This window comes from Gorilla gorilla, chromosome 21, assembly GCF_029281585.2.
Source record: "Gorilla gorilla gorilla isolate KB3781 chromosome 21, NHGRI_mGorGor1-v2.1_pri, whole genome shotgun sequence".
Taxonomy (NCBI): Eukaryota; Metazoa; Chordata; class Mammalia; order Primates; family Hominidae; genus Gorilla; species Gorilla gorilla.
Window position 1 is genome coordinate 58,041,048 of NC_073245.2, and position 21,554 is coordinate 58,062,601.

Genomic DNA, 21,554 nt, shown 5'->3' on the forward strand with positions numbered 1-21,554 from the left:
AAGGTTACACACTACCCACTGGGGAGGTAGGATATACAGGATATGAACCTGTGTTGTTGGGGTTTTTGTTTGTTTGAAGACAGTCTTGCTCTGTTGCCCAGGCTAGAGTGCAGCCTCTGGCTCAAGCGATTCTCCCGCCTCAGCCTCGCCAGTAGCTGGGACTACAGGCTCGTGCCACCTCACCAGCCTTTTTTTTTTCTTTTTTTTCTTTTTTTTTTTTTTTCTTTTAAGTAGAGACAGGTCTCCCTATCCTGTTGCTCAGGCTGGTCTCGAACTCTTGGGTTCAAGTGATCCTCCTGCCTGGGCCTTCCAAAGTGTTCGGGATTACAGACGTGAGCCACTGCGACCGGCCTGAACCAATGTTGCCTTTTTTTTTTTTCTGTCATCTCTGCGGAGATGTATGGACCTGTTTTCTAATAGGGAGCCTGCTGCTCTGGCCATCAGCCTTTAGTTTTTCCCCTCGCTGGGATTTTCAGATACTTAGGACGTAGCAAAGGTGCCCAGGCGATTATAATGGTGGGAAGGTACCAGTGCTGCAGGATTGGAGGCACTCCCTGCCCGAGGGAAATTGGATCAAGGCTGGGCGTGCCGAGTGTTCCCACGCGGAGTAAGACGTGTAGCCAGAAGGAGGGGTTCATCCCACGTGGACGTTTTCTTGGCCCTTTAATGGTTAGCGTTTTCCAAAGGCCACCAATTCGCTACGGATTCGTTAGTTAATGGCAGCATCGTCTACCAATCGGTTGTCAGAAGCGGGATCCTGCCGCCCAATAGCGGCGCGCCAGTGGGTAGGTCTAGCAGTGGAGCAGCAATAGAGCGCTCCGGAGCGTCCCATTGGCTGGATCAAACCCAAGCGAGCCACTGATTGGTCGACGCCCCCAGAGGGTTACAATTCAAACGCGGGCGGGCGGGCCCGCAGTCCTGCAGTTGCAGTCGTGTTCTCCGAGTTCCTGTCTCTCTGCCAACGCCGCCCGGATGGCTTCCCAAAACCGCGACCCTGCCGCCACTAGCGTCGCCGCCGCCCGTAAAGGAGCTGAGCCGAGCGGGGGCGCCGCCCGGGGTCCAGTGGGCAAAAGGTGAGTGATGCGGCGTACCACTCGCCGGGCCTGCCATGCCCTAGGCATTGGTACCCAGAGCAAAGATTTCTAGGACCACCCCCCGCCGCCACCTCCTGGAGCGGGAGATCTGCGGGTGCAGGAGAACACACCAGGAGCTCGGGGCCTGGCATTCCCCTGGGCATGGGTGTCGAGGGCGGAGACTTCCGGAACTCCCACCTCATTGCGCGGGTGAGATTCGAGAGATGGGGGACAGGCCAGGAGCTCAGACCGCTCTTTGAGACTCTCCCGAAGGAGAATGGGAGGGTGGGGGCGCTGCCAGGCTCCTTCCCGGGTGGGCCTAGATGAAGACGCTCAAGGACCCTCGTGACTTGGCCGAGACAGGGGAAGGGAGAAGTTGAGTCGGGCAAGGAAGAGATGCTAAAGCCTGGGGAATTAAGAACATGCCAGAATCATCCCGAGGGAGTCTGGAATTAGGGAGGGTGAGGACTCGCTAGGATCGTCCTGTGGATCTGGTGAGTGTACCCTGAGCTGAGCCTGACCTTGGTGATGTGGGGAGCCTCCATGACGGCTCCCCCTGAGATTCAGTTGGGAGAAGATGCACCGTCTGGAGGCCTGGCCCATCCAGACTCCCAGATAACCCCGAATACTCTTTTTTCAGGCTACAGCAGGAGCTGATGACCCTCATGGTGAGTGATTAAGTGCCCAGAACCCCAGCCTTCCATCCAATTTTCAGTAGCCTCCTTTCTTCCGTCAGCTTTTTTGCTAGACATAGGGGTAATGTAATTTGCTCCCTCCTGGGAAAGAAGTTCATACACCCCACCTACACCATTTCTTCCAGCAGTCCCTCCTCCCAATTCCATCCCCCCACACGAAGTTATCTCTAGAACACTTCCCTGAAGTCATACAAGACCCTCCCTATCCAGTGTGTCCCTACATCCTAGCCCCAACCAAGCTTTACCCACACCCAACTCCCCGCCCTTCTTGGTATTTCTAGCCTATGAATTTGGTTGCTTTATTTTGGATCAGAGTGATGAGATTAAGGGGAGGCTGGGCGCGGTAGCTCACGCCTTATAATCCCAACACTTTGGAGGGCTAAGGTGGGCGGATCACTTGAGGTCAGGAGTTCGAGACCAGCCTGGCCAACATTGCAAAACCCTGTCTCTACTAAAAATACAAAAATTATCCAGGCATGGTGGTGCATGCCTGTAATTTCAGCTACTCGGGAGGCTGAGGCACAAGAATCATTTGAACCGTGGAGACAGAGGTTGCGGTGAGCCGAGCGCACCACTGCACTCTAGCCTGAGTGACAGACAGAGTGTGTGTGTGTGTGTGTCTGTCTCTGTCTCTCTCTCTCTCTATATATATATACATGTAAATATATATTTTTTAGTAGAGATGGCATAACCCCATCTATATCTCATATATATACACATATATGTGTGTGTGTGTATATATATATATATATATATATATATATATATATATATATATAATTAAGGGGAAAGCTCACCCACTGACCTTTGCTATGCCCAAAAGTGTACTCCACATTCCAGCAAATGTGTTTTCTCCCCAGATGTCTGGCGATAAAGGGATTTCTGCCTTCCCTGAATCAGACAACCTTTTCAAATGGGTAGGGACCATCCATGGAGCAGCTGGAACAGTAAGTGTAGGGCTGGGATGGGTGAGTGAGTCTGGGGAAAGGTGGGAGGTGAGATCCAAGTGCGAGCTCTGCTTCAAGCCTTTGGCGGAGCAAGACACTCCTCCTGTGACTGTTCACATTCTCTGAGCTGTGTGGCCTTGTTCTTTCCCTCTGTGCAGTAAAGGGTGGGTTTAAAGCAGGGCTGCCTATTTTAGATGTTTACATGGGGACAGACAGCAAGGAAATGGATGAAGTGAGGACTTTGGCCAATAGGGCACAGATCTCAAGAAGGCAGCTTCCCATTGCTGCAGATCAGGTTTAAGATGAGTCAGAAGTCCAAATCTGTGCCAAATCTAATTTTTACGTATTAGCAACTAATATTCTAATTGAACTAAAGCACAGGATGCCAATTTACAATCCTTAGACCAAAGAGTCACTGATGTCTCCACCAGATAAGAGGAAAGCATCAGGCTAGGCATGGTGGCTCACACCTGTAATCTCAGCACTTTGGGAGGCTGAGGCAGGCAGATCACATGAGCTCAGGAGTTTGAGACTGGCCTGGGCAACATGGTGAAACCCTGTCTCTAAAATAAAAACTAAACTAAAAAAACTTTTTAAAAAGGCAGTGGGGAGCATCAGAACCAGCTCAACAGTTTGTCTACTGTCCGGTCCCAGAGAAACTCAAGATTCTAGCAAGCCCCTTGTGTGGGGCTTGGGTTGGGACATGAGGCTGCTGCTGGAGCTTACTCTGCAACTGTTTCTCCAAATGCCAGGTATATGAAGACCTGAGGTATAAGCTCTCGCTAGAGTTCCCCAGTGGCTACCCTTACAATGCGCCCACAGTGAAGTTCCTCACGCCCTGCTATCACCCCAACGTGGACACCCAGGGTAACATATGCCTGGACATCCTGAAGGAAAAGTGGTCTGCCCTGTATGACGTCAGGACCATTCTGCTCTCCATCCAGAGCCTTCTAGGAGGTGACTTTAGAGACCACCCCTCCCCTCCATGCAACTTGGGAACCTGTCAGGACTCCCTGGGGTCAGCCTCTTCTACCCCCTTGACCTTCTCTTTCTCTCCACCCACAGAACCCAACATTGATAGTCCCTTGAACACGCATGCTGCCGAGCTCTGGAAAAACCCCACAGGTGAGTCCTCAGTCCTTGAGCCCAGGGTGATCCCTCCCCCAACCTTCAAAGGCTCCCTCAAACAAAACGAGCCCAGTGACTTGGGACCGGGTTGGTTGGGGCAGGGTGGAGTGTTGGCAGCAACCCACTTCTGCTTCTGCCCCAGTGCTCCTATTTGCTATAAAATAGCAATTGTTTTACAGCAGAATAAAAATGTTTGGCGATAAATAATTTTGGGAAATTATTGGTGAGACCAAGGCAGGAGGATAGCTTGAGGCCAGGAATTCAGTAGAGTGCCTTGCCTGTGCCCTCCAGTCTCACCGGAAGCAAGCCCTTCCAGGAGAGCTGCCTAGATGGGCAGTGCAGGGAGAATGCCGGGCTGGGAAACCAGCCCCTCCTCCACCTCCTCCGACCTTTGCATCCCTGGTCCAGCTGCCTCTTGCCCACCTTAATTCATCCTGGGCCAGGCACAGTGGCTCATGCCTGTAATCCTAGCACTTGGGGAGGCCGAGGTGGGTGGATCACATGAGGTCAGGAGTTTGAGACCAGCCTGGCCAACATGGTGAAACCCTGTCTCTACTAAATACAAAAAAAATTAACCGGGTATGGTGGTAGGCACCTGTAGTCCCAGCTACTCAGGAGGCTGAGGCAAGAGAATCACTTGAATCTAGGAAGCAGAGGTTGCAGTGAGCAGACATCATACTATTGCACTCCAGCTTGGTCAACAGAGTGAGACTCCATCTCAAAAATAATAAATAGTAAAGATTAACTCATCCTGTCTCCATCACTCACTGAGAACTGCCTGTTCTCTTCCAGCTTTTAAGAAGTACCTGCAAGAAACCTACTCAAAGCAGGTCACCAGCCAGGAGCCCTGACCCAGGCTTCCCAGCCTGTCCTTGTGTCGTCTTTTTAGTTTTTCCTTAGATGGTCTGTCCTTTTTGTGATTTCTGTATAGGACTCTTTATCTTGAGCTGTGGTATTTTTGTTTTGTTTTTGTCTTTTAAATTAAGCCTCGGTTGAGCCCTTGTATATTAAATAAATGCATTTTTGTCCTTTTTTAGACAAGTTGTTGCGTTGTAATTTCACTAGGGTTGGAGGTACTCAGGGTAGGCAGAGGTGGAACTTAAGGATGTGGGGCCAAGCAGTGGGGTAACAAAGATTTATTCCCTTGTACCTTATTTTATGACTGCATCTGTTTCTTCTATAAAATGAGTGTCACAATAATGCCTCCTGTCTATGGAGTCGGTGATGTGTACCAGCAATGTTAGTGAATGTTGGAGCTCCCTCAGCTGTGTTGCAGATGAGGCTGAGCCAGACCTTAGGCTGAAACCTACTCCTATAGCTGTAGAAGGAACAAGCGTGTGTGTTGGGGGGGGGATTCCAACACACAGCCACCCATGTTCTGTCCTGAAGAAGAATGCTTAGGTCACCCTAAGCAGGTCCAGGGCCTGGGGAGACAGCCAGGAAAAAAGCCCCTTCCCTGGCAGGACTCAGGTCTGAGCTCTGGTCTCCAGACTCTAGCCCAGGTCCCCTGTGGAGCTCCACCTCCAAGGGGGCACAGTCACCTCCTGCTGCATATCCCCCAGGGAGCCCCCCAGCCCCTTGGGCTGCCTCTTTCCCCTGGCCTGATGAAGGCTCCAGTCTTTGAGCCCCTAGGAGGAAATACCCCTGCTGACCAGCTGGGTCCCCACAAGGGTCGGCAGGTGGAAGAGTAGGTTGAAGTGATAGGGCCCCCACAAAGCCCTTCAGGAAGATCTCCAAGGTAGATAAGCAGCATCCAGATGTGCTCCAACCTTGCACCCAACTCCTTCAGGTCTGTTAGTAGCTGGCTGGTTGTGCAAGCCTGAAGCGGGAGGGGTTTGGGATTGGAAGTTGGGTCCCTTCATGTCTATAATTGTGCTCTTAGGTCTCTCCTCTTGGGTTTTTTCTTAATCTAACATTCATACAAATACACTTCGGATCTTGTTAAATTAAAATCTTTTCTGTAGGTGTTAAGTGGAGCCTAAGATCCAGTCTGTTTATTTATTTTGGTTTCTAAATAGTTTCCAAGTGATGTCATTGCTGCATTCTGCTTAAGAACAAAATTTAGAGCAATGTTCTTAGAATGTGGTCCTTCCAGCAGCAGCAGCATCACCCAGAACTTGTTAGGCAAATTCTTGACCCCAAACTGCCCTCCAGGTTCTGAAGTTCTCCCAAGGTTGAAAATCACTAGGGTAGCGGATACTGGAGAAAACCAGAGCTCAGAACCTGGCACTAAATTAGTCAATATATGCTGGCCAGGGCCGGGTGTGGTGGCTCACTGCCTGTAATCCTAGCACTTTGGGAGACGGAGGCAGGAGGATTGATTGCTTGAACTTAAGAATTCAAGACCAGTCTGGGCAACACAGTGAGACCCCCATCTCAAATAATAAATTTTAAAAGAAAAATAAATAAATCCTGGCCGGGCCTGGTGGTTCACATCAGCCATCTCAACATCTTGGGAGGCCAAGGTGGGAGGATCACTTGGGGCCAGAAATTCAAGGTTATAGTAAGCTTATCACTCCAGCCTAGGCAGCAGAGTAAGACCTTATCTCTAAAAGAAATGTTTCGAATGCTAACTGTGGTGGATGTGTTTTCATCTGCCATGTGGTCCTTGGTCACGGTGTTTGGTACCCTAGATGGCCACATGGCCTGCCTTGGGCCAGTCACAGGTCTAAACTGTAGTTCAGATTCAACTGGTGTTGTCTGGAATTAATCACTGGGAGAGAGTAAAGTTATTTTACTAATGGGGTTGCTAAAAGAGAAGGGAGTCAGTCTCAGCTGCTGGGGGAGCCCGCTGCAGACGGAAGAAAGCCAAGTAGAGACAAACAGCTGGGAGTTGGAGAGATGACATTAACTGAGACTCTGGCCTCCAGTTCATGCTTTGCCATCCCAGTTCGATGAACTAACAAATCCCTTTTTGGTTTAAGTCCGTTTGATTTAGATTTCTGGCACTTGCAACAAAAAGAAGCCTGGTCAGGAAGTATTTGAATTTCTGGTTATTATGATTCCCGTTTTATTGAATTCCTACAAGATAAAGGCCCTCTGCTTGGGGCTGGGGACAAAACAGGGAAAATAACACAGCTCTGCCCTTAAAGAGGCTGGAGTTTGGGGGACAGACAGGCCCATCAACAGCGGGGACTGCGGAATAAGTGCCATACAGCCCAGTGATTAAGCTCAGACCAGTCTGGGCGCGGTGGCTCATGCCTGTAATCCCAGCACTTTGGGAGGCCAAAGCGGGTGGATCACCTGAGGTCAGGAGTTTGAGACCAGCCTGACCAACATAGTGAAACCCCGTTTCTACTAAAAATACAAAAAATTGGCCAGGCATGGTGGCGAGTGCCTGTAATCCCAGCTACTCGGGAGGCTGAGGCAGGAGAATCGCTTGAACCTGGGAGGCGGAGATTGCAGTGAGCCGAGATCGTCCATTGCACTCCAGTCTAGGCAAGAAGAGCAAGACTCCATCTCAAAAAAAAAAAAGAAAAAAGAAAAAGAAAAAGAAAAGCTTAGTCCAGGTAAGCAGAACTGTTTCAGGATCCTGGCTCCACCTCCATGTTGCCCGTAATGTAGGCAGTTACATTTAACCTCTCCGTAAAATGAAAATACTGGTACCTACCTCATAAGACAGTGGAAGGACCTTAGAACAATGCCTGGCACATAGTAAGCACTGAATAAATGTTGGGTGCTGAACTCACATATTGCTATTGTAAGTTCACAGGTGGAGCACCCAATAGAATAGGAGGGTCAGGGAAAGGTTTTTGGAGAAGGAAATTGAGCCCTGAGGGAGATGCACATTCCTTGGATAGCAAGAAGTTCAGGAGTATGTAAGGAGAGGAATACAGAGCTGAGCGTGGTGGCTCACGCTTATAATCCCGGCACTTTGCAAGGCTAAGGCAGGCAGATTACCTGAGCTCAGGAATTCAAGACCACCCTGGCCAACATGATGAAACCCCATCTCTACTAAAAATATAAAAATTAGCCGGGCATGGTGGCAGGCGCCTGTAGTCTCAACTACTCAGGAGACTGAGGTAGGAGAATCGCTTGAACTCGGGAGGCGGGGGTTGCAGTGAGCCGAGATCACACCACTGCTCTCCAGCCTGGCTGACAAGCGCAAAACTCTGTCTCTAAAAAAAAAAAAGAATACAGGATGGGGAAGTCGCATAGATGTCAGGTCATGATAGGCTGGACGGCCATATTAAGGTACTTGGGCTAGCCTCGGTAACAAAGTGAGACTCCATCTCTACAAAAAATAAAATAACTAGGGGCTGAGAAGGGAGGATCACTTGCACCTAGGAGTTCGAGGCTGCAGTGAGCTATAATTGTGCCACTGCACTTCAGCCTGTGTGATAGGGAGATTCAGTCCTTAAAAAAAAAAAAAAAAAAACTTGGACTTTATCTTGAGGCAACAGCCAGCTAATGAAGCCTTAAGCAGGGCAGTGACGTGATCAGATTTTTTTTTTTTTAATTTATTTTTTGAGATGGAGTTTCACTCTTGTTGCCCAGGCTACAGTGCAATGCTACGATCTCTGCTCACCGCAACCTCTGGCTCCCGCGTTCAAGCGATTCTCCTGCCTCAGCCTCCCGAGTAGCTGGAATTACAGGCATGTGCCACCACACCTGGCTAATTTTGTATTTTTGGTAGAGACGGGGTTTCTCCATGTTGGTCAGGCTGGTCTCGAACTCCCGACCTCAGGTGATCCACCCGCTTTGGCCTCCCAAAGTGCTAGGTTTACAGGCATGAGCCACCACGCCTGGCCTGTGTTATTTTTTAAGACAGAGTCTCACTCTGTCACCCAAGCTGGAGTGCAGTGGCACGATCTTGGCTCACTGCAACTTCCACCTCTTGGGTTCCAGCGATTCTCCTGCCTCAGCCTCCCAAGTAGCTAAGATTACAGGCATGTGTCTGGCTAATTTTTACATTCTTAGTACAGAGGAGGTTTTTCCATGTTGGCCAGGCTGGTCTCAAACTCCTGGCCTCAAGTGATCCGCCTGCCTCGGCTTCCAAAGTGCTGGGATTACAGGCGTGAGCCACAGCACCCAGCCTCCGTCTCCATTTTAAAATATGTATATATTTAAAAAAAAAAAAAAAGACATTCAGGTAGAACCAATAACAGGTAGATGGCATCAGAATTAAGAGCCTTGCTCCCGTGCACACCACATAGCACATGGCGATACTACCTAGGTTATTATCTGGGTGCCTGTGTACTTCACCTCCCTAGGCCTTAGTTTTCCAACTGTAAAATGGAGATAACAACATCTGCCTCTAGGGATGTTATGTGAGTGAATGAGACAATGTCTGTAAGACACAGTATACAGTAGGCACTCAGTAAATAGTAATGATTACCAAACCCCAGCACTGATCCTGGCTGGAAATAAAAACAGAAAAACATGAATAGGACAAAAGAGGAAGAGAAAAAGACAGATGGAGAGGAAGAACTAAAGCAATGAGTAAGGTGACAATAGAGGCTGGGCACAGTGGCTCATGCCTATAATCCCAACACTTTGGGAGGCCAAGGTGAGAGGATTCTTTGAGCTCAAGAGTTTGAGACCAGCCTAGGCAATATAGTGAGACCCCATCTCCGCTAAAAATAACAAAAACTAGTGGGGAGGGGTCACCCATTTATAGTCCCAGCTACTCGGGAGGCTGAGACAGGACGATCACCTGACCCCGGGAGGTCAAGGCTGCAGTGAGCTGTGATCACCTACTGCACTCCAGCCTGGGCAACAGAGCAAGACCCTGTCTCATTTAAAAAACAAAACAGAAGGCCAGATGTGGTGGCTCATGCCTGTAATCCCAGCACTTTGGGAGGCTGAGGCAGGCGGATCACCTGAGGTCAGGAGTTCAAGACCAGCCTGGCCAACATGGTGAAACCTGGTCTCTACTAAAAATACAAAAATTAGCCAGGCATGGTGGTGGACACCTGTAATCCCAGCTACTCAGGAGGCTGAGGCAGAAGAATTGCTCGAACCCAGGAGGCGGAGGTTGCAGTGAGCTGAGATCGCGCCACTGCACTCCAGCCTGGATGACAAGAGCGAAACTCTGTTAAAAAAAAAATGCTTGCTATGTGCCAGGCACTGCTGTAAGCACTTTGCACACACTAACTTCTTCTCACAACCCCATGTGTACTATCATTATCCCCATTTTACAGATGAGGAAACTGTGGCACAGAGTGGTTTAGCTTGTCACAGGCAGCGAGCACTCACACACAGGCATTCTGTCTCTAAAGCTAAACTACCCCTACACTTAATTAGCTGCGATCTGATACCTGTTGTATACGAATCGCTATGGCAGCAAATAGCCACTGAGGGCAAGGTTCAAGGGAGGAGATGGTAGTTGAGCTGGGTCTTGTAGGTTGAAGAATCTGCCAGCTTGTAAGAAGGACAAGGGCATTCCAGGGAGGGCAAACAGCATGTGCAAAGTACCAAGGGCTTGAAAATGTACCCGAGGTCCATATCAGGAATACATTGCCCAGTGTGGCTGCAGCCCTGTGAGGACTATGGGAAGAAAGAGAGGGAGGGAGGGAGGGAAGGAATTTGGATCTCATTGTAGAAGCAGTGAGGAGCCTTGAACTACTTTCAACAGGGCAGTGGCCAAGTCAGATATTTTGGCTCGCTGGTGCTGATGGCCCTCTGTAGAGCGCACTGGCAGAGACCGGGTGGAGGCAGGGATCTGGGGTCAAATGATGAGATCAGAATCTCCTTAGTGGGTGCCTCCACCCTCCCCTACAACCACCAGTACGATTTGAGGAGTAAGCACTTGGAAGAACAGAAGAAGTAAAAGGTCGAGCAGAAACAATGCTGCCTGGCATGGATGGGCACCTACTTCCCCTCTCCCCAGCTAGGGAGCCTGCAGAAGGTGGCAGCTACGACAACATCTAAGATGCAAACGTTCCAGAAAAGGACGGTGGGGAAGTGAGGGAGCTTCCCGGCTCCCCAGGGTTCTAGCCTCTCCCACCCCCTCACCCTACCTGCCGTCTCAGGACCCCTCCGCAGTCCGCCGGCTCACCCTGACTCAACTCAAAGCCCCTGCAGCCTCCTGGAGCCACCACTGCCTGTCCGCCAAGCTGCGCAGGCCCAGCGCCAGCTGTCAGGAGCCGGCTGCAAACCTGCAGAGCGAGTCAGCGCCATCGAGCACTCGCAGCCGCCGCCTTGGGCTCCAGGGCCCAGCTCCCTTCCACATCCCGCCGCTCAGACAGCCTCTCCTGGGGATCCCCAAAGGTGCTCCGGGTGGTGCCAGCCGGGATGGCACCCTGGACCACAGCCCTTGCGACCTGCTGTCCTCGGCTCTCCCCTCATTCAGGCCACGAGTTTTGGAACATTTGCTTTTATTCCTTCCAGACAAAGACCCACAAGGGGCCGCGCCTCCCTGGTGGGGACCCGGCAGGGCGGAGTCTCCCACACCCTAGGGACACGCGATCTTGGTAGAGGCGACTGTCCACTCCTTACTGCACGCCCTCCATCATCTTCAGGAACTCTGAGGGAAAGGAGAGGGAGAGGGTCAGGGGTCCCACTGGGGACGCAGAGGCCAGGCCAGGGCTCCAGCCACACAGAGGGGATGACTTTTTGTTTTTGTTTTTGTTGAGACAGAGTCTCACTCTGTTGCCAAGGTCGCCAAGGTCTGTCGCCTAGGCTAGAGTGCAGTGGCACAATCATAACTCATTGCAGCCTTGATCTCCTAGGCTCAAGCGATCCTCTTACCTCAGCCCCTGGAGCAACTGGGACCACAGGTGTGCCACCACACCTGCCTTTTTATTTTATTTTATTTTTTGTAAAGACAGGGTCTCACTATGTTGCCCAGGCTGGTCTCGAACTCTTGGCCTCAAGCAATCCTCCCACCTCATCCTCCCAAAGTTCTAGGATTTTACAGTCCTGAGCCACCACGCCCCCCTGCCTGGTCATTAATTGATAAACTGCACAGAGTCGTGGAGCGCTTCTATACCTGCCCCCAGGAGACTATGGGGAACTTGGTGAAGTTATGCCCAGCCCAGCCCACAAGGCCAAGGACACTGCACCGGAGCTAGGCACCAGTGCCCGCCGTCCTCTGGGGCTCCCACCCGCTCTTCCCAAGCTCCCGTGGCCCTCACCGTCGAAGTCAATGCGGCCGTCGTTGTTCTTGTCGCCGTCTTTCATCAGAGATTCGATCTCCTCGTCCGTCACGTGCTCCCCGGAGGCCCTGAAAATCTCAGCCAGCTCCTCCGGGTCGATGTAGCCGTCTGCATTCCTTCAGGTCCGAGGGACAGGGCAGGGCTCAGGGCCGGGGCGAGCTGCCCTGGCCACCACACTCGACGCCCCGCTTCCGCACTCCCAACCCGGGGAAGCTTCCAGCGCTGCCGGCCGGGTTCTGACTGCTAAGCCCCTCCCTCGGCTCCCGGGCCCCCAGCGCACCTGTCGAAGATGCGGAAGCACTCGGCCAGCTCCTCCTCGCTCTTCCCCTTCGCGTCCTCTTTCATCTGGCGCACCATCATGACCAAGAACTCCTCGAAGTCGATGGTGCCGCTGCCTGCGGGCAGCAGGTGGCGGACTGAGCCTGAGCCCAGCCGCTGCCGCCTCTCCCCACCATCCCCTGCCTCCGAGGGACACCCGCTCACCGTCCTCATCCACCTCCTCGATGATGGCGTCCAGCTCCTCCTTGGTGGGTGTCTGGCCCAGCATCCTCATCACCGTGCCCAACTCCTTGACGCTGATGTCCCCACCACCATCAGCATCAAACATGTCAAAGGCAGCCTTGAACTCTGCGAGGGAGGGCAGAGGGCAGAGGTGAGGCCTGCTGGACTGTCAGCCTCACACCTACCCCCCCCCCACCCCCACCCTGCCTAGAGGCCAACATGTCCCCAGCATACATCCACCCAGCCTCCAGCCTGCCGCGCCTCACTCACCAGCGATCATCTCTTCGCTGAGGTAGGACCTGGCCTCAGCCTGCTGGTCCGTCTGCAGGAGACACAGAGAAAGTCTGAGCTGAAGAGGCAGCCCCAGAGCAGTTCCTCACCTCAAAGCCATTCTTCCCAACCCCCACTCTGCCAGCGCCCTTGATTCTCCAGAAGAACAACTTCAAACTTGTCACATAATTGTGTGCCCGCACAGCACCCAATCACAGTTTTGTTTTGTCTCGCTCTGTCACACAGGCTGGAGTGCAGTAGCGTGATCATAGCTCACTGCAGCCTCAACCTCCTGGGCTCAAGTGATCCTCCCAACACAGCCTCCTGAGTAGCTGGGACTATAGCGTACACCACGCCTAATTTTTAAAATTTTTTGTAGAGACGGGGTCCCACTATATTACCCGGGCTGGTTTTGAACTCCTGGGCTCAAGTGATCCTCCCACCTTGGCCTCCCAAAGTGCTAGGATTACAGGCTTGAGCCACTGTGCCCAGCTTCTGACCCCAGTTTTTGTTTTTGTTTTTTGTTTTTGTGACAGAGTCTCGCCCTGTCGCCCAGGCTGGAGTGCAATGGCGTGATCTCGGCTCACTGCAATCTCCACCTCCTGGGTTCAAGCGATTCTCCTCCCTCAGCCTCTCGAGTAGCTGGGATTACAGGCATGCGCCAACATGCCCAGCTAATTTTTGTATTTTTAGTAGAGACGAGGTTTCACCATGTTGGCCAGGCTGGTCTTGAACTCCTCACCTCAGGTGATCCGCCCACCTCGGCTTCCCAAAGTGCTGGGATTACAGGCGTGAGCCACCATGCCCGGCCTGACCCCAGTTTTTTTTGTTTGTTTGTTTTGTTATGTTTTGAGACAGAGTTTTGCTCCTGTTGCCTAGGCTGCAGTGTAATGGCATGATCTCAGCTCGCCACAACCGCAACCCCCACCTCCAGGGTTCAAGCAATTCTTCTCCCTCAGCCTCCTGAGTAGCTGGGATTACAGGCATGCACCACAACGCCCGGCTAATTTTGTATTTTTAGTAGAGATGAGGTTTCTCCATGTTGGTCAGGCTGGTTTCGAACCCCCTACCTTAGCCTGCCTCGGCTTCCCAAAGTGATGGGATTACAGGCGTGAGCCACCGCGCGCAGCCTGTGACCCCAGTTTTGAGCAAAAGAGAGGAGACAACAAATTAAGCCCAAGGCCTTCTCACTTGTCAATTGAAGGCCAAGTCGGGAACCCCCCCCCCCCCCAGTGACCTTAGGCAAGTCACTTAGCGTGCCTTCATCTTCTCTCTGTAGCTTTTCAGGGATGAGATATCAGGGGTGTGAAAGGGCTTTGTAAAGGGCTAGCACCATTCCAGCACTATTTTCCAGTTTTCTGCAGCTCCTAATGGTGCCCGGTACTTTAATAGCTGCTCAATAAAATGTTTGTTCTCAAATAAATAATAATGCAACACAAAGTTATTGAGTACTTGCTGCATGTCAAGCCACAGATCAGGCACTGGGACCACCAAGAAGAGACAAAAGACACATCATCCCGCCCCTCAGAGAACTGGCAGAGTCGGAGGCTGTCAGCTTCCTTCTTAGGATTCAGTCATTGGAGAAAAGGCCCCTCATGGGGGGCCGAATGTGATGGAGGCCTTGACATGAAAGTGAGATTTCTGCGGGGGTTTCCACGTCATATCCAAGCCAGGCCATCTGGGTCAGAGGCTTTGGATTGAGGCTGGCAGTGAGGACGGGGTGAGGCTTCCAAGGAGCTCTTCAGCCGGCTGGCCACCGGTGCTCCTCCTTCTCCCCCTCCTTCCTCTCCTCCTCTTTCCCTGTGCCAGGAGGGCAGGCTATTTTTAGTCAGGCATGGGCAACAGCAGCTGGCCTCTGGGATCTAGTTACTCCTTGAAGTGAAGTGGGGAGGGGGATCTCAGACCAAAACAACAGCTCCAAATCAGAAGCCCTCTCTAGGAGAGCAGAGTCTCTCTAACTCTGGTCTGTCATCTTCTGCCCCTTCCCATCATCCTCAGGGCTCCCAGAGCCCTGCATCTGAGCAGGCCCCACGCCCTGCCGGCCTCCCGTCTTCTGTAGGAGCCTTTCTTCTCTCCATGATGATAGGAGGGTTTGGCCAGGCTTCTGGCTCACCCCTGCCACTGGCCTGCTGGGTGACTCACTCTGACCCCTCAGAGTCCCCACTGTGTGAAGGAAACAAGCTAAGAGCTCTTCACAGGTCTATGAATGACACTGCTGGAAGTTTCCAGAGTGAGTAGGCAGTCAGCAAGCCTTGAGGATCAATCTCTGGAATATCCCAGCCCTCCCCTTTCAAGAAAAGTCAAAGGCCTTCCTCCAAGACACCTGGGTTCCAGGAACCTCCATGCTCCAACCTCAAACATCCAAGTTACTGCCCCACAGAGCACCCAGGCCTGGCCTGAAAGAGGCCCAGAGTGCTCCCGTGAGTAAAGGCACAAAGTCCCCTCTTGTCCTTACCATGGTTGCTGGTGACCGGGACTCCTCTGTTGCAGGTCGCCTCCTTTGCACTCCACCACCCAAAGATGACCTGGCCTGCTCTAGCCCCCGGGATTTGTAGGGGCACCCTCCCCTCCCACCTCCCTGCTCCCCAGCACTGGAGACCCTGCCCAATCAGATCCTGGGGTCAGCGAGCCCCACCCCTCCCACAGTCTGAACCCATTACCTAATTTAGCCAAGGGCCCTTGCAGAGAAATTTAAGCCTCCAAGCAGGTGGCAGGCCTTGACGTCCTAGATTCTTGTGAGGAAGGCCTGCCCTGTTCCACCGCCTTGGAGTCCCCCCCACCGAGGAAGCACACTGGCTCCAAGATGTTAAGAACGATCAGAGTAGTAAAGGGTGAGGCAGCATGGTAAAATGGGGAGAGTACAAGCCTTGAAGTCCAAAACCCAAGATCCAAGGCCAGCCTCTGCGAGTTGTGCGACCTTGGGCCGGTAGCAGTGCCTCTCTGAGCCATTTCTTCATCTGTGGGATTGGACCTCTCTGTGGGGTCTCCCTCACAGAGAGACCATGGTAAATGGGAACCCGGGTATAAGTCACCTAGCTTGTGCTGGGTACACAGGGTTGGTGCTTGGCAAGAGGAATGTCCCGTCTTTGAACCATGGTAAGGGGCAGGGGATAGGAGGAGAAGGTGACAGGTAGGCCACTGTTTACTGAACCCCCATGACGTGCCACACACTGTGCTAAGCATTTTAACATGATCTCATCTAGTGCTCCTCCTGTGAGATAGCAACTATTATCCCCACTTGACTGCAGAGCTTTGTAAATTATAAAGGTCTATACTCACTCTGTCACCAAGGCTGATGTGCAGTGGTGCTATTATAGCTCACTGCAGCCTCTATCTCCTGGGCTCAAGTGATCCTCCCACTTCAGCCTCCCGAGTAGCTGGGACTAGAGGTGCACCACTACCCCTGGCCTTTTTTTTTTTTTTTTGTATTTTTATAGAGATGGGGTTTCACCATGTTGCCCAGGCTTGTCTCGAACTCCTAGGCTCAGGGGATCCTTCCACCTTGGCTTCCCAAAGTGCTAGAATTACAGTCATGAGGCACCATGCCCACCCATGTTGATGATTCTTATTATTAATCCTGACTGGAGGGAAGTTGGGACAGACAGTCCTTGGGGCACCTGTCCAGATGGAAAAATGTATGGAGGGATGGAGGAGAGGAGGATGTGCATTTGGAGGAGAAATAATCATTGAAAGCAAAGATCCTTCTCTCAAAGTTACCTTCTCCAGGGAAAGGGTGTTTGGATTCACTTTGTTGAAGGAAGGAGTAGGCAGGGGAAGGTTCTTTAAGTGGTAAAAGGACAGCTGGCCCCTTCCTAGAGCTCAGTGAAGAAATCTGGTCATCTGGGGAGTAAAGGGGTAGGCAGACCAAGTCCAGAGGGAGCCCACCCTGAGAATCCACAAGGTGCAGGCTGGGCACTGGGGAGTAGGCAAGGCTTGTAGACAGTGGCTACGTCGACAGAAAGAGCACCAAGACAACCGATAGCAGGCTCTGGGGCCAGGAAAGGGGGGCTGGACACCAAGGAATGCAGATGGACAGTGGCAACTGGGCTGCCCCCTTCCCCTATATATAGACATTCCCAAGGAAAGCTCAGCAGGGCTGGGCCGAGCTAAATAAGGCCTCCCCCAGGCAGGCAGGGTGCCAAAGGGTGAGACCCATGGGATTCCAATTTAGTTTTTATTGTTTTTTGGTTTTTGGGGTTTTTTTTTTTTGAGACAGACTCTCACTCTGTCACCCAGGCTGGAATGCAGTAGCACAATCTCGGCTCACTGCACCCTCCGCCTCCTAGGTTCAAGTGATTCTCATGCCTCAGCCTTCTGAGTAGCTAGGATTACAGGCACATACCACTACGCCCAGCTAATTTTTGTTTTTGTTTTTTTTTTTTTTGAGACAGAGTTTTGCTCTTGTTGCCCAGGCTGGAGTACAATGGTGCAATCTTGGCTCACCACAACCTCCGCCTCTTGGGTTCAAGCGATTCTCCTGCCTCAGCCTCCCGAGTAGCCGGAATTACAGGCATGAGCCACCATGCCCAGCTAATTTCGTATTTTTAGTAGAGACAGGGTTTCTCCATGTTGGTCAAGCTGGTCTCAAACTCCCAACCTCAGGTGATCAGCCCACCTCAGCCTCCCAAAGCACTGGGATTACAGGTGTGAGCTACCGCACCCGGCAAATTTTTTACTTTTTGTAGAGACAAGGTTTCATCGGCTGGGCATGGTGGCTCATGCCTGTAATCCCGCCACTTTGGGAGGCTGAGATGGGTGGATCACGAGGTCAGGAGATCGAGACCATCCTTGCTAACACGGTGAAACTCTGTCTCTACTAAAAATACAAAAAATTAGCCGGGCATGGTGGTGGGCGCCTGTAGTCCCAGCTACTTGGGAGGCTGAGGCAGGAGAATGGTGTGAACCTGGGAGGCAGAGCTTGCAGTGAGCTGAGATCACACCACTGCACTCCAGCCTGGGCGACAGAGCAAGACCCCGTCTCAAAAAAAAAAAAAATTTCATCATGTTGGCGAGGCTGGTCTCAAACTCCTGACCTCAAGTGATCCGCCTGCCTCAGCCTCCTAAAGTGCTAGGATTACAGGCATGAGCCACTGAGCCCGACCTTTGTTCTTTTGTTTATTCAAGGGAACAGGTAAGGCCCAAATTGCTTAATGTAGCCAAGCAAGGTCCCACTGGCCCTTCTAATCTCACTCCTTCCCTCCACATCGTGTTGCTGTCTGCTCTGATCAGACTTTAAAATACTGCTCTAGGCTGGGCACGGTGGCTCATGCCTGTAATCCCAGCATTTTGGGAGGTGCAGGCTGGCGGATCACGAGGTCAGGAGTTCGAGACCATCCTGGCCAGCATGGTGAAACCCTGTCTCTACTAAAAATACAAAAAATTGCTGCTGGGTGTGGTGGTGGGTGCCTGTAGTCCCAGCTACTTGGGAAGCTGAGGCAGAAGAATCACTTGAACCTGGCAGGCGAAGGTTGCACTGAGCCAAGATCATGCCACTGCTCTCCAGCCTGGGCGACAAAAGGAGACTGCATCTCAAAAAAAAAAAAAAAAAAAAAGACTACTCTAAACACCACCTTCTATGAACCTTCAAGCCTTTGCACATGCTGTTTTTTTCTGCCAGAAACTCCCATCTTTCCTCTCTTCATCTGTCTACTTCCCTATCATCTTTCTAAGCTCTAACATCACTTCCTCAGGGATCCTTCCCCCACTGTGTCCAGACCAGGGAGTCCAAGGTGGTCTCCAGTAGTTTCCTCAATCATAGCACTGAGCATACCTTATGCTCACAACCCATTCTATGTTCTACAGATCATCACATTTCCCAGTGCTCAGCACTTGCTATGTAGCAGGTGTTCAACAGATATTATATTCTACATAAGAATAACTGAACTGGATGGTATTTAGTTCAATATAAGGGGGAACTTCCTAATAGTCATAGTTGAACAATAATGGGAACAGGCGGCCTCAGGAGGTAATGAGCTCCGTGTCACTGAGTATACTCAAACAGGAGCTACATGACCATTTCTCAGGGAGGCTGTAGGGAGATATCCATACAGAGTTTAAGAATGGGGGCAGTGGCTCACACTTTTAATCCTAGCACATTGGGAAGCTGAGGCAGGTGGATCTCTTGAGCCCAGGAGTTCGATACCAGCCTGGGCAACATGGCGAGACTCTGTCTCCAATTAAAAAATTAAAATAAAACAAAGAATGGTGAGTGGTAGCTCATGCTTGTAATCCCAGCACATTGGGAGGCAGAGGTAGGAGGATCTCTTCAGGCCAAGAGTTCAAGATCAGCCTGGGCAACATGCAACCCCACCTTTACAAAAAATAAAATACTAGCCAGGCATGGTGGGCACAAATCTGTAGTCCCAGATACTTGGGAGGCTGAGGTGGGAGAATCACTTGAGCCCAGGAGTTTGAGGCTGCAGTGAGCTATGATCGCACCCCTGCACTCCAGCCTCACAACAGAGTGAGACTCTGTCTCTGAAAGAAGAGGCCGGGCACGGTGGCTCATGTCTCTAATCCCAGCACTTTGGGAGGCTGAGGCAGGTGGATCATTTGAGGTCAGGAGTTCGAGACCAGCCTGGCCAACATGGTGAAACCCCATCTCTACTAAAAATACAAAAATTAGCCGGGTGTGGTGGCACATGCCTGTAATTCCAGCTACTTGGGATTACTTGTAATTCCAGCTACTTGGGATTACTTGAGGCAGGAAAATCGCTTGAACCCAGGAGATGGAGGTTGTAGTGAGCCAAGAGTGTGCCATTGGACTCCAGCCTGGGGGTGATGGAGTAAGACTCTCTCTCAAAAAAAAAATAAATAAATAAAAAATAAATAAAAAAGGAAGAAGAAGCAGGAGGAGGAAGAAGGAAGCAAAAAGAAGAAGAAATAATAATAGTGGAGAATGCACAACCTTCAGATCTCCTAGTTCTGACTGTTTGTATGACGCAGCATAAGCCCTTCCCCTCACTAAGCCTCAGACTACCTATCTGTAAAATGGAGGTGATAGGCCAGATTTCCGAGGGGCCCTCCTGCTCTAACAACCCATGGTTTCATGAAGACCAGCTTTGTGCCCAGACATGTAAGGCATATACCGAAGGACAAGTTATTTTTTAACCAATGGTTGGTGAATGAGTGAGTGTTGAATTAATGAATGAAGTATGCCTTTTTTGTCCCAATATCTTGCCCATAAGCCAAATGAAGAGTAATTCGAGGTTTGAAATTGTGCAAACTGGCCAGGCACGGTGGCTCACACCTGTAATCCCAGCACTTTGGGAGGTAGAGGCGGGTGGATCACTTGAGGCCAGGTGTTCCAGATCAGCCTGGCCAATATGGTGAAACCCCACCTCTACTAAAAATACAAAAATTAGCCGCATGGTGGCACATGCCTGTAGTCCCAGCCACTCAGGAGGCTGAGGCAGGAGAATTGCTTGAACCTGGGAGGCAGAGGTTGCAGTGAGCCAAGACTGCATCACTGTACTCCAGCCTGGGCGACAGAGCAAGACTCTGTCTCCCTCTCTAAAAATAAATAAATAAATAAATAAAATTGCACAAACTTAGGCTTAAAATCCCAGCCCCTCTATTTCCCAGATGTGGATCTTGGGGAAGTCACTTTGCCTCAGTTTCTTCATCTTGAAAATGGACCATTAATGTCCAGTTACAGCCTCTTCCCCAGGACGCTGTGAGGGAGAGATGTGACAGTAAAGTGCCTAGAGCAGGATGTAGAAAGTGGACCCTCAGAAAATAAGAACCCCAGCCTTTCTGCTCACATGGGAGGGCGGGGAGCTGAAATACCTTCTGCTTATCCTAAGGCATTTTCCCCCACCCTTCTCTCCTGTGCCACTCAGAAAGGATAGGAGCTACTTTGGAGAGATTTTGATTTTATTTATTGTATTGTATAACTATCAAAATCTTCCCTAACAACTGATACCTAGGCTTTGTGACAGGAAGCCACAATAACTTTTTCTTGACCTGCAGCTGCCCTGCGGATAAAAGATAAAACAAAGCTAGGGAGCCACTGAGATTATCAGGCCTGCTGCACAGGAAAAGGGCAGTATGCAGCAGGGGACCTGGGCTCCAGGCCCCATACTCAGAGACCTCTGAGGGAGGCAGAGGCAGGTGGATCACTTGAGCCCAGGAATTCGAGACCAGCCTGGGCAACATGGCCAAATCCCATCTCTACAAAAAATACAAAAATTAGCTGGGTGTGGTGGCGAACGCCTCTATTCCTAGCTACTGGGGAGGCTGAGGTGGGAGGGATGACCTGAGCCCAGGGAGGCGGAGGTTGCAGTAAGCGGAGATGGTGCCACTGCACTCCAGCCTAGGTGACAGAGTGAGACTCCATCTCAAAAGAGAAAGAAAGAAAGAAAGAGAGAGAGAGAAAGAGAGAAAGAAAGAGAGAGAGAGAAAGAAAGAAACCTCTGGCAAGCTGTGTGGTTAAGCCAAGTAACTCACCCTCTCTGGTCCTCAGTTTCCCTGTTTGCCTACTTCCCATGTGTGAGGTTCAAATCAGATTGTGCAATCCTGTGAACACTGTAGAAACAATAATCATTATGTAAGTGATCATTTCGTCAGCCTTTGCTCTATGCCAGGCACAGGACGAGCGTTCTTACAAGAGCTGCAAAATTAGTTTTAGCAGTATTGTTCCTGTTTTACATATGAGAAAACCTAGGCTCAGCGAGGTCAGATTCCAACCAACCCAAATCACGCATCTTCTCCTGGCCCTTCGTTTTCTCTCGGGAGACATGGCCTCCCTACTATTGCATAATTACTTTGCGAAGTTAAAGAGCGTCGGGTGGAAATGAGTGGGACAGATTGGAGATGACGTGGGTGGGGTGGGAGGATTCA

The 21,554-nt window shown here is 51.1% G+C and overlaps 2 protein-coding genes across 4 annotated transcripts; one reads left to right on the top strand and one right to left on the bottom strand.

Moving 5' to 3' along the window:
- Positions 1-882: 882 nt before the first annotated feature.
- Positions 883-4,884, top strand: UBE2C (ubiquitin conjugating enzyme E2 C). Of its 2 annotated transcripts, none has more exons than XM_004062271.5 (6): positions 883-1,073; positions 1,714-1,741; positions 2,629-2,715; positions 3,317-3,467; positions 3,781-3,840; positions 4,636-4,884. In XM_004062271.5, the coding sequence occupies exons 1-6, from the start codon at positions 973-975 to the stop codon at positions 4,692-4,694; spliced, it is 486 nt and encodes a 161-aa protein (XP_004062319.1). In that variant the 5' UTR covers positions 883-972; the 3' UTR covers positions 4,695-4,884. The 2 variants fall into 2 exon arrangements, with proteins under 2 accessions (XP_004062319.1, XP_004062316.1); XM_004062268.4 differs by lacking the exon at positions 3,317-3,467 and adding an exon at positions 3,468-3,672 and having other exon boundaries at positions 888-1,073.
- Positions 4,885-11,145: 6,261 nt separating this feature from the next.
- TNNC2 (troponin C2, fast skeletal type) lies at positions 11,146-21,545 on the bottom strand. 2 transcript variants are annotated; one of them, XM_019017091.4, is made up of 6 exons: positions 21,162-21,545; positions 12,714-12,765; positions 12,426-12,569; positions 12,223-12,337; positions 11,922-12,058; positions 11,146-11,311 (listed from the first exon to the last, which is right to left on the bottom strand). In XM_019017091.4, the coding sequence occupies exons 2-6, from the start codon at positions 12,721-12,723 to the stop codon at positions 11,280-11,282; spliced, it is 438 nt and encodes a 145-aa protein (XP_018872636.1). In that variant the 5' UTR covers positions 12,724-12,765; positions 21,162-21,545; the 3' UTR covers positions 11,146-11,279. The 2 variants fall into 2 exon arrangements, with proteins under 2 accessions (XP_018872636.1, XP_004062330.1); XM_004062282.5 differs by lacking the exon at positions 21,162-21,545 and adding an exon at positions 15,169-16,131.
- Positions 21,546-21,554: the final 9 nt, after the last annotated feature.